This window comes from Trachemys scripta, chromosome 7 (genome assembly GCF_013100865.1).
Source record: "Trachemys scripta elegans isolate TJP31775 chromosome 7, CAS_Tse_1.0, whole genome shotgun sequence".
NCBI lineage: Eukaryota > Metazoa > Chordata > Testudines > Emydidae > Trachemys > Trachemys scripta.
This window is the reverse complement of record NC_048304.1, coordinates 92,843,077-92,859,038: the sequence shown is the minus strand read 5'-3', so window position 1 is coordinate 92,859,038 and position 15,962 is coordinate 92,843,077. Positions and strand designations below refer to the sequence as shown.

General features: G+C 38.8%; 1 protein-coding gene across 1 annotated transcript in view; it reads right to left on the bottom strand.

Annotated features, from left to right (window-relative positions):
• The window catches only part of KIF20B (kinesin family member 20B), a 75,711-nt gene that overhangs the window by 10,087 nt on the left and 49,662 nt on the right, over positions 1 to 15,962 (bottom strand). Inside the window, exons 23-28 of the mRNA XM_034776859.1 lie at positions 14,866 to 15,021; positions 12,321 to 12,497; positions 7,877 to 8,038; positions 4,989 to 5,114; positions 3,450 to 3,653; positions 770 to 868 (exon numbers count right to left, since the gene is read on the bottom strand). Of these exons, the coding sequence (XP_034632750.1) occupies positions 770 to 868; positions 3,450 to 3,653; positions 4,989 to 5,114; positions 7,877 to 8,038; positions 12,321 to 12,497; positions 14,866 to 15,021 (924 nt within the window). The remainder of the gene's footprint in view (positions 1 to 769; positions 869 to 3,449; positions 3,654 to 4,988; positions 5,115 to 7,876; positions 8,039 to 12,320; positions 12,498 to 14,865; positions 15,022 to 15,962) is intronic.

Genomic DNA, 15,962 nt, shown 5'->3' with positions numbered 1-15,962 from the left:
TTGATAGGAGAATCACAAAAATTGTCAGAGGTACTGAGGGGCATGTGTCAGCTGGCTGGCCACAGGCAGGGCAAATTCACCCTCTGTAAAACCTGTAAGTGCTGCCTCATGTCAGGGGCACTGCTTAGATTTAAGTCAGATGTTTGCAGGACAGCTCTGCCATGCCTGAGTAAGGGCAGAGGACTCTGAAAAGGTGGTGCTCCAGCTGCAGATCCAGGTGTTTTAAATCATTATGCTGCTATTTACCCAATCCAGGAAAGGAGGAGGATTAAAATCACAACTGCACAAAAATGAATAAAAACAAAGGTTTTAAAACCAAGTGGCTGGGAGAAACTGAACCACCAACTTGTGCCACCATTGGAGGCAGAAAATCTGGAGGGGCCTGAGCTGAAGGACAGAGCCTAGTCCTGGAACCTCTAGCAACAAGACTGGACCACCTCCAAGTTCCACAGGTGAGGGGCATTAGCCCACGAGTAATGAATGAGGAGAGAAGCTGTGCAACAGAATCACCTACACCACTACCTGTAGCATCCAGGTATTCCTTAAAGATCTCCCTGCCTAATACATATTTACCATCTTTAACTAACTTGCAGAATCTAATGGGATGGCACCATAAGCTGGTATGGAGGCCAGACAAGTATATACATAAAGTGAAAATACTGCTTAGGAAAACCAAAAAAGTTCCTTTTCAAAGCCCCTTAATTATTTGCATATATCTATATTCACATAAAAATGTCCAAACCAACTTGAAGAACAGAATAAAACAAACCATTTTCTTCTTGTTGATTTTAGCAGAACCGGACTTTATAGGTGAACTAACATCAGCTGTAGGTGTGGCATTTTTCTTGTTTTCACTCTTGACAAAGTCCTAAGAAAATGAAGTATATGTAAACTTCAACTGCAATTTGTATCTAGGTTACAAAATTTCTTCTGGGAGAAGTAGCAGTGTTATGCATATTAAAGAAGCAACCAACATCTGAAGTGCTATAGTCAGACATTAATGAGCTACTAGCCAGCATTTCCTGAGTGGTACATAATAGAGAGATTTATTCACACCTAAATCAAAGTCTAAATCTTCTGAATTAAAGGCAACTGGAAATAATGGTAGTTATCCCATTCTGACATTTGCTATTTTTCTTCTCCCCCATTTCATCTGTATGGGTGCTCTTTTGTCAAATATCTTAAAACTAAAGTTGGAAGTCACTCAATAAATGAATGTAAATTTAGCTTTCTGATGTAAATTCAGCATTTTACCATTGTTGAGCTGTCAGTGTTAAGGCATCTTCTATTTTGGGATGTGATGTCACTTCCATGTATAATAAACTTTTCTTTAAAGATCTGTGTAAAGCAAGATTGCACGCTGACAGTTCAACCAAAAGATATAATCAAATATAGTAGTTGAAAATCCTGGCATGGGATTTTGATAACACTTACTTGTGGCTGGGTTCTTTTAGAAAGAGAGAACACATAGGAGTGATTTCAGGTACATGGGCTGTCAAGCAAACCTAATTGTGCAGGGAACGAAGGGCTAATAAGGTGAAGAACGAAGTTACTGAATTAAACATGGAATCCTCTGTTAAACGGTTAAATTTGAAATGTTAAACCTGCTAAATAAGTATCAACTAAAACCAACCCTCACACATGCACTTTTTAGGTGTCTAAAGAGTTTTTTCCTTCTCCTCCTCTAGTCTTAGTGCTGAAAATATGTTACCACCAGTTATGCCTGACATTTATCCACTAATTTCAACCTTGTGTCTTGAAAGACATAGTTTGGAAGTTTCAGAAAAATATAAACAAAATAATTCAGTACTTTTAACTCTGATATTCAGGTTTGTTGAAGACTCTTTTTTGGTTATGTTTTCCTCTGTGGTCTGTGTCCAATTTAGGGAAAAAAAATTGAAGTATATTAGAATAGAAAATTGTCCAGACTTAAAAAAAATAGGTGGTAATAAAATTCAGATAAGAAAATAGTCCTAGAAGGTACTAATTTTAGTTCAGTGGCATTGCAATGTTATTGTGACTTATCTAAACGCTAAATGGGGTATGAAGAGGGAGTATTTCAGTATAAAAGTATCTCTAAAGTACTCATCTACAGCACAAACAACTGTTAGATGAAACCTGCTCATCTATCCCAGACAAAGAGGTTCAATACCTGACCAAGGCCTTCAGAAGTATGCTTATTTCTACATCTGCTTTTCCAGCAGCTTGAAAGCATATTGCTCTTGAAGAAAATTGGTTGAAGAAACAGAAGTCATTTTAATAGACAATTGTGGATGTTCTCTTTCCCAAAATACTTTATAATGCAGAATTCCTGTTCAATGTTCAGTTATACAGTCTTCAACAGTTACTTTTTGCACTTAACTTTTGAAAACAACAAAATACAGAAATTGTGATTTTTAATACCATTTCCAAGGTCGCTGAACTGAAGTCTCTACTTTCCTTACCTACTTCTCAGTGTGCTGAAACAAGCATTTTGAGATTCTTGGATGAAAGGTTCTAATGAAGCACAAAGTTTTCTCTTTTTTCAGGAAAAAAGCCTGCTTCCACCCACAGCCATATTTTATGAGTGGTGCCCCTCCTGCCCACCAGTCAATCCCAAGACTCTTTAGAAGTGCTGAGAGAGACCTACATCAAACTCACAAGAAAGGGCTGCCACTGGCTGACGGGTACCAGGATATTGCCCCAGGGGTGTGTGGCCTGGCTCTCATATTACAATCTGGCACTAGCTTTAACAGACGGACTCTTCCATTTTGGCATTATTTCACAATTGCTTCCGACTAAAGTCAGAAAGGAAAAAGGCAGGTTGGTTTCAGGAAATGAAAGTCGGGTCAAGCCACCACTCTCAGGCTTTAAGTAAATGAAGAACAGAGTCAAATACTTATACAAAACAAAGGACACTTTTGTGTAGCTGATCTGCATAGCTAGAGACCATTTTTATTTTTTGTTCCACCCGAGAAGATAAGCCGCCACAAAGGATGCTCATCCAGAGCACTAGATACCGTTGACATATTTTTAAAGCCACAGTATCGGAGCTACAAAAAAAACAAACAAAAACCACAATCCAAAGCAGTAACACCTCTCCTTACCACCCATTTAATCACCAGTCGTGTGTACCATACAGTTTTAAATCACCACTGCACTTCCCCACCAGACAGAAATCCCACCATCAACTGCCTCAGCATAGCTAATAGGAGTTATACAGTACACAAAGATTTTTAACACCATGTTACACATTTAAAGTCATGTTTTGGGCTAAATATATCAAAACGTACAATTAAGAATATTTTTAGCTGGCTCTAATACGAATCAGATACACAAGGGACAATGTGTTTCAGTTTTAAGATAGGATTCCACTGCCAGTACAGTAAGGTACACAAAAATCGATCACGGTAATAGGTCAAATTGTGTACTGTAAATTTTAAAAAGCTTGTGTTCAGTTTAGGACTTACCTCATCTAGCTCATTACTCTTCCTTTTCCTTCTTGTCTTGGGCATTTTAACGGTCACTGGTAAGGCACTGCCCTGGTGTTTCACTTCCATTTTATTGGGATGCAGAGGTGTGAACTGAATCTCCATCTCAGGTTTAGGAAACCTGCTACCTCTCCCATTTTCTGTAGATACTTCAGAAGAGTCCAGAACAGTGTCTGAATGGTCCTGAAGACACATGGGGTGAATTAAAGAGAATAAAAATATTGTTGAACAAGCTTTAAAATAACTTTGATATGAAAATTAAAAAATTAACATAGCCCTTGAAAAAAATCTACACACTCAGTAGCTATTGGCATTTGGGAAACTTGCCATGGCATGTGAGGGAGCCTACATCTTCAACTGTTGTAAATTGTAAGTTGTGTTTTTTTTTTAAACAAAAAAATTGTTTCTAGCCTTCATGGTTGTGAATATATTTCCAAATATGAACCCCATGCAGTGCTTTCTTACTGAGTCATCTCCTCGGGGATACAGACAACTCCAGCTTTGCTCTATAGCTGCTTACTGCTTTCCGAAGCAATAGTAGAGAACAAGTAATATCATTGGAAAGTTTGTGCTGCTGATGCTCAAAATCCTGCGGGCAGCAGCAAAGCTCATTGGAATCACATCAATTTCACTCTACTGCTACTTGGAAATTAGCCAAGGACAGGGGCTATTTAGGGATAGGACAAGCTGAAAACAGGCTAGAGAAGGGATAGAGTAGCAAACCCTTCCACACCTCTATATTAGCAAAGATGGTAGAGGTGTAGGGTACTGAGACCTTGCTCCCACTCCAGCAGCAAGAAAGCCCAGAGGTTGAGGAAAAGAAGGAAGACAGTTAAAACTCCTTCTTTCTAACAGCTCCCACTAGAAAATGGAGCACACATCCAGGAACAGTAGTCTAGTGAGAATCCCTGTACCGTCTCATTTCCAAAGCTAGGGGTGGATCTATAATGATATCACTCATCATGTAGATGTCATGTTAGTAAAGAGTTCGCAGTTTAAAGGGTCAAGTTAAATGAGAGTTGGGACTTTACCCAGCTTATAGACCTTCACAGGGAGCTCTGATCTGAAGAAGGCATATCAAACTTGCCTTAAGGGTAGCCCATTTAAAGTGCCTTTAATAAATAAAAAGTCTCATCTAAGACTCACTCATTTTGCAAACTTAGATCCCATGAAGTAGGATCTTCTTTTATAGACGTGCAAAGGGGTAACGGGATTCACTAAGTCAGCGGCAGAGCCGGGAGACTGCCCACCACCACATCTTTCCCTCCCTTTAGCATGGCTCTTTTTATTGCTTTTTCCAGTACAGCAACAGACATTAGTGAAAAGCCTGGGTACCTCTGAAGCAGCTAGAAACAAAGAACCAGCACCAAGTGACCTGTCAGTTCTCCGCAAGCCACCAGGAAGAGGCCTGTGGACTACAGTTTGAGAACTGTACAGATAATTTCTTTAGCTTTACTGTGTCCATTAGACAAAAGCTTTATCATCACATTATCACCTAAAAGAAAGTTATATACCAACCTCAGTTTCATCTAATGAAGACACACTGCTTGGACATTTTGATAATAGATTGTCTTTAACTTCATTGCAGCTTATTGGGATACTTTGTCCAGCTATAGGATTATTCTCTCTCTGTTTTTCCTTAAACTGTAAAAGATTTAGAATGAGTCAAAACAATGCTAGAGTGGAAGCTTCAAAATTAGGTTTGAGCTACCTACATGTTCCAATATAAAAGCTCAATACATTTAAGTTCATGAATGTTGTGCAGGAAGACAATATTAAACCATTTCAAAAGACCCATGCAGTTAATATCCAAAGATACTTATTTTTGTAAGAAACATTTCACTATTACTATACCATGAAAATATTCAGACCTGATAATTTTCTGTTAGCAGCTTCTCCCCTCATTCATAACAAATGGGACTGGCACCTGGGGAATTTGGAGGTGGTTTTATGTTGTTGCTGGAAGGTCCAGGACTGAGTCCTGCTTTTCAGCTCATGCTACTAGAAAAGTTCTTCCAAAGGTGTAGATTCACGCCAGCAACCAATTAATAGCAATAAGACAAGAACTTGAAATTACTGAAACCAACTTTAGAGCAACTGTACGTGAGAGTCTCCCTTCAGAGGAAAAATAATATTATTTTTACAAGTTGTTTTACAATCATTTACCAAACAGATTGGATTCAATGAACCAGAAGCTGGTAACAAAAAGAAAATAATCAGGTAAGAAATTTCTCATTCTGCTGCCGAGCTTCACTCCTCATTTAAACCAAATGGACTGTAGCAAGCAGCAATGCACAGAAGTAGAGAGGGTTAGTGAGTGGAAGGATAAAGCAGAATTTAAACTATTGTTATGGTAGGCAGAAATAGGAAGGAACAGGAAGTTTCCATGATATAAAGTGAAAGCTTTGTAACTTAAAGAATTATTTCGGAACAAACCAGTAGCACCTTCATATCAAAGGATGCCTCTGCAGAGGTATGGAAACCTGCTTTGCAAGTCTCCCTCAGATGAGGCTCAGACACTTTCTTCCCATAGTGCAACTGGAGGGAACCTTGATTCCCTCAGTGAATGGTTTCCCAGATGAGTAGCGTGCCAACTGGTGCAGGATTTTACCATTTTGCCTGTGGCAACTTTGAGGTCCTAAGGCATTTTGGATATAATCATGAAAAGGGTACAACTGGCATATGTACCTGCATGCCTGAGATATATCATCTTTAGAGCTCTAAGAATACCTTCTTATGATACAATCTTCAAAAGGGGTGTTCAAGATTGGAACAAAATGATGGGTGAACTCATATTTCCTATGAATTGTGGGAAGAAGAACTTGCCCTGGGCCAAAGGTTTCTGAAGTTATCAGAATAAGCGTTTCCTTAATAGAGTGGTTCTTATATAGACTGAGGAACTAATTTCAAAATTGGTCTTTTAGAAGTAATGGCAACTAGAAAAGCTGACCCCAGGCTTATCTAATCTGAGAGTTCTGATAAATCTTGGTACCCGAGGGTACTCAGTTGGGAAGTCCAATGTGCCTGCATAAAAGAAAGCTGCTAGGGATGCAACCCACTTTTCTAAAGGTGCTTGGTTGTAGGGTTCCAGTCAGCCATCCTGGAGAAACTCTAGCGTAGCAAAGATATTTTGTGATTATTGTAAATTATTTGTATTATCGTGGTACCTTGTGGCCCAGGCCCCATTTTGCTGCACACTGTAGAAACATGTGAGGTATTCTCTGACACAAAGAGTTGACAGCTTTCCTTCACACCAGAAATTTGACCAGTTCAATGAATGAAATTTTATTGGCGGAGTTCTTCTGGATACCAAAATGTATCAACAAGACAGAGAGAATCCCTGCAGAACTACACTTCTTTAGATACCCAATTGGCCCAGCTCTGGAGAGGTATTTTGACCTTAGAAAAAGCGAGTCTGTATAAGGAGCTCTTTGAGGGAGAAATTATTAGCAGAGCACTGCAGAGGCACCGAGGCCACAAGTGTGCTCTTGGGTGGCTGCTAAACCTGTTACGTAGATGTAAGAGGAAACTTCCCCTGTGGCCAAGTTATTTTGAAATTCCCACTACTGCATTTCTTGCACTTCCTTCTGAAGCAGCTGGTGCTGGCCATCATCAAAGAGAGCATACTGGACTTGATGGACCACTGGTCTGGTCTTTTATAGCCATGCCACTGACACAGGTGTCAAAGTAAACTAAAGGAGCATGCACTCAGACTCTGAAAAATTGTACAGCACAGGGTGTGAGCTAGAGATACTTTCCATTTTCCAGATGGGGGTCCATAATCCCAAGGTTGTCATGCTACACTAATGCTCTGCAAGTTGCACACTCGTCCAGTAAATTTCCAGGTGGAATTTAAAGTACTGGTTTTATCCTATAAATTCTGTATGCTTTGGAACCTAGTGATCTGTAGGACCATGCCTCTCCCTGCACCACACTGTTAGAGTTCAGACTGACAGAGGTGCTTGAGTTGGAATTCCATTGACACAGACCTACAGAAACTGGTAGAGAGGGAATTTGGTCTCCTCAGCTCTTGAGTATGGTTCCCTTTTTTGGTCCTCCAGAGTTTCTATTAGTTAACTATCTAGGTAGGTTCTGAAGCACCACTTTTCTCAGAGGCATTTACAGAGATAGGGTTTTCATAAGTGGAGGAGAAGTTGATATTTTATTAGCTTGAAAGTGTCTTTGATGTTAGTGGGAAAATCTATGAAGTAAAAGAATTTGTACTTAGAAATTTGGTTAATTAAAGTATATTTGAAAGAAAAAAAAAAAAAAAAAGATTTTCTACCTATGTTAAATTTAGGGAGGTACTGAGAGCCACTGGGATGGTTGCCAGTGAAATTAGAAAATAAACTATTTGTAAGTAGTTTCTGATATTTATAGAAAGTGTTTGCTAAACATAAAGTTACCTGTTTACTATGGAGGTATTCATTCCCTTTATTTTCTCCTTCAGCTAATGCAGTTACCCTTAAAGTTTTAGGATTTTCATGACAAAGTTGTTTTAGCTTCTTTATAGTGTCATCTTTTTCAGCCAACTGTCTCCTTAGTTCTTCTATTGCAGTTCCATAATCCTGTTTAACATGTTACAAATCTAACTATATACACTGGAAAAATACAAATTTGACAGGCATACTTACAAAAAAAAAAAAAAAAAAAAAAACCACACAGTAAAGAAATGGGCTGGACTCACATGTTTAACAATTAAATGATTTTTTTTTTTTTTAAAGGCAACTTAATTCTCTGTATTAACTTGATAATCATAGAAAGTACCTGTGACCAATGCCAGCTGACACAGGGGCACAGAGGGCATACATAGAGGTTACAGGGATCTCCCAAGCTTGGTATATACATTCTAGTTCACCAAAGAGTGTCATGTAAGGTCTCTAACAACAGCTTACGTGATACTAATTATGAATATCATAATCATATGTATGTACTGCTACTATGTAAAAAGTTATGTGTATATATAATGAAAATATGTTCTTATAGTTTGCAATGAAGAGGTGAAAAACTGGTTTCCTGTCAGACCAGAAATGTTTATCCATCGGTTGAAATGTAAATTGAGTATTGTCTCATTAACAATCACCAGTCTGAGCTCAATACGAATTGTGACATGGCAGATCAGGTACCAGCTCATGCCAAAGCCCATGGGCCTCACTGAACACTGACAAATGCATAGCTGGAAACCAGTCTGACTCACCTGTGCGTTAGTGTTGTCAAAATAGATAGAGTTATAAGAAAGTGTATAGTGGTTATACTTATAAAATGCTTGTAGGATGTGGCATGTATTAATATTAGTTATAATATCTGTATCCCACATTATAAAGGTAATATTTGTTTGCTCTGTAACTATAAAGTGTTTGCTAAAACTGTAAAACCCCACAAACAGGAAAGAAGCATTACCAGTTTACAACAGAGAGGTTCCTCTCCTCCCCAACAAAAGAAGACCTATGAACACCAGACAAACCATTGTGGAACATCAGAGGACAAAAGACCGATTACTTCCCCCTCACCCATGAAGAGGGTATGTGCACAAGCCCTTGTCCCATCACATCTTGAATGCCTGGGGAAGAGCATAAATATCCCTATCAAGGAGTAACTGTGATCACTATGCCGCTTGGAATGCGAGAGGGCAATATTTCTAAGCATAAGCAAAGGATCCCCAAGCTGCTTAGCTTGGGTTAGCCCTAAAGAACCTATTGCATATTACAGCAGCGCCTGTTACCTTTTTTACTTCTGACAGAATTCTGCACCCCTGCGGGGGCACAGAATTCATATGGCCCACATATTTCTGTGCCCTCCATGCAGAAAAATGCAAAAAATCTGGCGGGGGACATGCGCCTCTTCCCCAGCAGTCCAGGCAGCACGTCTGTTCCAGTGTCTGGAGCAGCCAGAGACAGGGGAGGGGAGCTGAGCATGCGTGCCTGATCACTGTCAGGGGGGCGGGGGGCACTGGGCGTACGTGCATGCCAAAAAAGCTGGGGGGGTGAGGGGGGAGAGAGAGAGAGAGAGAGAGACTCTGTCCCTCTCGCTTGCTACTGCAGCTTGCTGGCATGGAAGGGTAGGGCTTTTTATTATACACAAGGCAGGCATGGAGGCAGAAATGTAGCAGCCTGTCTGCTAGTTAATTGATCTCATTCGCTGAGGCAGAAATGTAGCAGCCTGCCTCCATAGGAACATTGTTAATGTTCCTGTTAGTTAACTGTTCCTATCCTCAGTCAATTCCCGCAGGAACATAAAACCTGTAAAAGTTTTAAGGCCCCTACATTGCCAGAGTGATGTAAAGGAGCCTTATTATAAATGACAGTAAGGGAATCCTCAGCTAGGAAGATCAATGTTCTTTCTCACTTTTTTCCTGTGCCAAAAATGGCACAATGGGGTTGGATTACAGCTCAGGATTTGTTTTACTTACCCTTCTTTTTTTTTTTTTTTTTAAATTAAAAGACTTTGAGGGCAAATAAAACATTTACCAAGCAGTCAATAAAATGTTAGGACAATCAGAACCAAGCACTTCCCAAAGTATCCAGCCAGGTTTAGGACAATGGTTAGGAAAACTGTACGACTTTCATGTGTGAAAGTCTGAGCAATTTAAAATTACATTCTTTATTTATTTATTTATTGCTGTTTGGTGTTCTATATGTAATTTAAATTAAAATCCAGGATTATAATTGGAATGCAGGGTATTAGTTACCAGGTTTTCGTAACTTAACTTTCATGTGTTTAGGAAATGCTGAATAGTTATTGTGACTTTACTCTATTGTATTGTTTTGATAATTTCTTTAAACTACAATTGAAACTGGTGTGATTATATTGCATTAGTTTGACAAATAAAATATGCAAAATTTTGAATATTTTGGCGCAGAATCCCCTCAGGAGTACTTTTTTAACCTAAGACTAACTCGTCTGTGTGTGTATGTTTACCTGCTTTAATCTTGTAAATAACTCTTATTTCTTTTTCCTAGTTAATAAATCTTTAGTTTTTTTCAAGGGTTGTCTTTGATAAGAGATTTAAGGTGCAACTGACCTGCTGTACTGAGAGTAACCTGAATACTACTGTCTTTTTTGGCATAAGAGACGATCTAACACAAAGGCAGGCCTGCCTGGGTGGCAAGATAGACCAGAGTGCCAAAGAGGACTGTTGGACTTCATGTTAAGGCTGTTATAGTTATTTAGGAGTTCACACTTCTTACTTGGTCGGTGAAATCTAATTATAGAACATACAATCAGTTTGGGGTTTGTGCCTTGTTCCTTGACAGTCTACTCTGGGTTAGCACTCGTGCTTGTGAACTGCTCTAGACAACTTGACACAGATGAAGGACTGTAAGAATTAACAGGAAGAGAGAAACAGCACAGGGAAAAGAGTGTTATCTGGGAGTACACTTCAAAACATTTACTGGGCTATAGTGGGGGGGCAAGGAAAACACCCTGTTATCCTGCACCTAGGAAGTAATAAGTAATAAGACTGCTTTAGACAGGAGGTTAGCTGTTAAATTAAGTTTAGTCTCCAGAAAGCAAGTGTTGATTTTGTTTTATATGTAACCCTTCTGTTTCCATTATCCTTACTCAGTATCTGTTAAATATCAAAAATCAAGAAACTTATGATTGTTTTAACTACAAATATAACTCAGTGTTATAAGGAGCTGATCCTGAATTGAATCAAACGAGCTGGTGAATACCCTGTTCCTTTGGGAACTGCAGACCTGGTAGTACTGTGAGTGTTCAGAGGATAAAGGGATGAACACAATGAGGGGATACTTCAAAGGGGCTCAGGAACTGGGGTGCACCTATTGTTAACCTGCAAGGCAAAGTAAGGGCCGGCATAGCCCAGAGGAAATTGTTTGGGTGGCTAACAGATAATTGGGTGTCTGCTCCCCGACACACCTCCAAAGCACAAGCAAGTCTTCCTCTTGCTAGAGACAGGGGGGGTTAACAAGGTGATTCAGTCCTGGGCACTCGAGATCTGTCACAGTACCAGAAAACACATACAGCATGGAAAGAAGCAGCCTAATCTTTCTCGTGCTATTCTGCCTATGCACTTCAATATTGATAGAGGTTTCCCCCCTTGAGGTATAATGAGTTCAGTCCCCATACCCATTCATTCATAACCTCTCTGCCAGGACTGCCAATATAGGTAATAATTGTGTTGGTGGTTTGTGACATGAATACCTGTCCTCAAGAAACTGGACTGAGACCCCATCAATTGATTTAATAAATCACCAAACAGCCATCAAATGTCAACTAATTTAGTTTCCACAATTAATTTTTAAGACTTACAAATGCATTGTAACAGGGTTTGTTCTGTTTCTGACACTGGCCAAACCAGGAAGTTGGGAAAGTGAAGGAAATAACAAAAATGTTTGAAAATTTTATTTTGAGTTTAATTTGAAATTCAGGTTAACTTTTTCGTTTGTTTTTTGCTTCCCCCCCCCCCCCCCTTGTCATGCCACTGTGCCTCCTGGTCTTGGCCTGGACCAGAGATGGAAATGAAAAGTCAACAAAGGCTATTTCTCAAGGAATTTTCAGGATGGCTAGTCCAAGAAAATACTAGAAGTTTCATAAGAAAGCCTGTTTTGAAATTTCCAGTCCAGTTTCTTTATCACAGAGTTCAAATAAACTTCAAATGCTTTTCTGAACCACTGAACCTTTTGGAAGTTCACCCACCACTAATGCCAGTTCATGTCCAAAGCAAGCTATGGGGCTGTTTTTATTTTTTAAATTTGCTCTTAAAACACTGAAATGTTGAAAATATTTGAAGCTTGCACAGCTCTGAAACCAAAACTGCAACAATATGATAATGCTATGCAGAACTAATAAATAACAAACCAAAATGCACAGGAGGAGGATTAGGCTGACCTTTCCTGAACCCGTTAATGTGGTATGTTTCAGTTCCTCTATTTCTTTCTCTTTCTCAGTGTTGCTAGAAACCAAAGTACTGAGCTGTACTTCCAAAGCTGCTACTAGCTCATCTCTTTCTTTACGCCACTTTTGCAGGTCATTATCCTTTTCTGCCAGCTGTGCAGTAAGCCTCTCCTAAACAAAAAATGGAAAGTGATTAGAAAAGCCCTGAAACACCTTCTATTTGAACTATCCCGACTACGTGGGTTTCAAATGATTAATTATTATATTTATGCTCAAAAAGGAAGACCCTAGTAATCCTGGAAATTAAGCCAACGTAAATATTCTATTTTCACAAAGGGAGACAAGTAATTTAGTTTCATTTGCAAGATTTGACAGTGTATAAAAACACTATAAAAAACAGTGTATAAAAAAAATAATAAATCTTGTTCTTGCATTCGCTTTTCAAGAGCAGCATTTCAGTAAAAAAAAAAGCCCCTCCAACTATTGGTGTAACTAACCTGACTGTTTGTCATGAGTATTTTACAAGCTAGCCAACATAAAGTTGAAGAGTAAACTAAGGGCTCATCTATATTTGAGCTGGGAGATGCGATTCCCAACTCTGCTTGAGCTATCATCTAAAAATAGCAGGTGTGTCCATGGCAGCCCAGGCTGCTGCCTGAGTACTACTGCATCCGACCCCCTAAGTACATAGTCAGGTGGCTAGCCTGAGTGGCCACCCACGTTGTGGAATAGTATCAGCCTTATCACTAGAGCTTATTTATACAATGGGTACCACAGCCCTGCTGTGAAAGTGGTATGGATGGAGAAAACCGTGATTTTCCCCCCTCACTATCACAAACTGCATTTTAAACCAAATAATATAGATTTTGCTCCAAACCTAGGCTGAAAAATTAGCATATCTTCAACCTTCCAGTGTCTCTCTCCCACCATGCCCTTTATAACTGATTTTCTTTTAGAAAAGTTGTTTCCTAAATGGGAGTTCTCCTCAGCCCTGTTGAGGAATCAGTACATTTTCTTAGTAAGGACTCATTTTAGGACTTAACTCAAGAGGTGTGGCTCTGAGTCTTTGTGTTCCTTGTTCTCAGATATGTAACTGGGGAGGTAATAATATAGGAGGAACCAACATAGATTCATTTCCTGTTATGCCTAAAATGTTTCTTAATAGTTATGGTAAGTGTGTGATCAGGGTGGATAAAAATCAATGATTTAAAATAAATAAATAAATAAAAATTCTGATTTTTTTTATTTAAATTGGATTTTTTTGATAAAATGTTTTTTGAAGAAAAAACACCTATCTAAAGATAGTTTTAATTAAGATACATTATAGCTCAAAGATATCTCATCATGGAATAGAGATTATAAATTCTAATTCTATAGTATGAGACAATATATTCATGTAATGTTTAAGAAAAGTTTTGTAAATGAGTTCCAATAGTTCATGGATTAGGGACCCAATCTTATGGGGTTCCACAGGCTTCTGTATAGATTATATAGGTTAATCTTCCTATCTACCCATCAGACTCAGTGTTCAGTCTAGAAGATACCATCAGAGATGCTTAGTTTTGCAGTTCTCAAACTGTGGATTTGTCTCTCCAGATGTAACATATTTGTTAACAGCAAAAATGTTTTAAATAAATAAATAAATAATATATAGAGGTGAGAAATAACAGACCTCAACTCTATTGTCCCTCTGCAAATTTGTATACACATGGTCAACCCCTTACTTCTCTCTAAAAGTGCAAAGTTTCAAAAAGTTCAATGAACAGAAGATTGTTGGGGGCGGAATAGATCTGGACAAGGAGAAGAAGTCTGGAGATAAATCTTAGAAGCGAGGGACATATGCTTGTTTTGTTAAAATATTATATGTTTGTGGTTGAAGAAAAAAATCCAGACTACTTAACGTTGTTGTTTTAGTTAAATAAAACAATTTAAATGTCTGTCTGGTGATGTTCTCCTCCTAATACAGCATGGCAAGAAAATCCTCCAAATATTAATGATTAACCTGTTGAATTGGAGATAGTTCACCTCCCAATGACTTAATAAATATCTGCTTCAATTACCTTTGGTAAATGAAATAACCAAACAATCATTCATTTTCTGATATAGCTATAAAACTAATCTGAAAAGTTTTCAAAATAAATCATTGTTTAAAAATGTATAGCGTGTACCTTCTAAAAATGAAACCTACATCTATCTCTGAGTTGTGAAGAATATGTATTAAGGTTATAAAAACCAACAAGAATGCACTTTTCTGTAGAAAACCATGATTAAATCGAATCTTTCTGACTAATGATTTAAATCAAATCCACCCTACGTATGATAAAGAACACTGCAACCTGAGCACCTCCCATCATGACTTTCCTGTAAAATGACAAATTAAGAAAGAAGAACTCAGTCCTCTGAAGTTCCAAATACCCTCAACTTCCAAGAGGAGTTAGGATACTGCACAGGAAGCACGCTGCAGGATCAAGCCCTTTAAATTTTCTTTGAAACCTGTTTAAAACATCATGAAAATTAGAATGGATGGTCTATTACTCACCACTTCTGTTTGTTGCTTTACGTGACGTTCTCTATCTTCAGCAAATTTTCTCATCTCTCTGTTTCGGTGATTCTCAGCTTCTTTTACTTGAGTTATAAGCCCCATTTTTTCTTCCACCCATTTTTTTCTATCAGTTCTACACTTTTCTTCAATTTCCTGTGTTAAGTAAGCAAAAATTTAGAGAGTCAGGTATAAATCTTTTCTTAGCCAGGGAGAAGGCTCTCCAAGGTTAGGCTGATGTTAAATTGACAATCTTTGCGTATTGTAGGGAGGACACCCAGTTAGGTTTGTCTGTCTTCTCCAAAAAAAAAAAAAAAAAAAAAGTAACAGTAAAACAAAAAAATATCAACCAACCAACAGGATACCAGCATATTCCTGAAATAAACTTTTTCTTTTATTTATAAAAATAGCACAAAGTTTCTAAAAAAAGCCTTTTGGAATGGAATTATGGGATAAACATTTGTGTTTTGATCTACAGCAGTGCACATAACTTTGGCTAATCATAGAATCATAAAAGACTAGGATTGGAAGAGACCTCAGGAGGTCATCTAGTCCAACCCCCTGCCCAAAGCAGGACCAACCCCAACTATATCATCCCAGCCAGGGCTTTGTCAAGCTGGACCTTAAAAACCTCTTAAGGATGGAGATTCCATCACCTCCCTAGGTAGCCCTTCCAGTGTTTCACTATCCTCCTAGTGAAATAGTTTTTCCTAATATCCAACCTAGACCTCCCCCATTGCAACTTGAGACCATTGCTCTTTGTTCTGTCATCTGCCACCACTGAGAACAGCCTAGCTCCATCCTCTTTGGAACCCCCCTTCAGGTAGGGGAAGGCTGCTATCAAATCCCCCCTCATTCTTCTCTTCTGCAGACTAAATAAGCCCAGTTCCCTCAGTTTATGAGGAGAGGCTGAGGAAAATGGTTTTATTTAATCCCAGATACCAATCAATTTGTGCTAAAAATTTTGCCAGCAAGAACCCTTGTTCCTGTCCTCTCCTGTCCCTACCCCTTGAATTCCCTGCTCTGCCGCAGAGTGAACTGCGGATGCATACTACTGCTTCCCCAGGGCAGAAGGGCAAAGAACACTACCCCATATG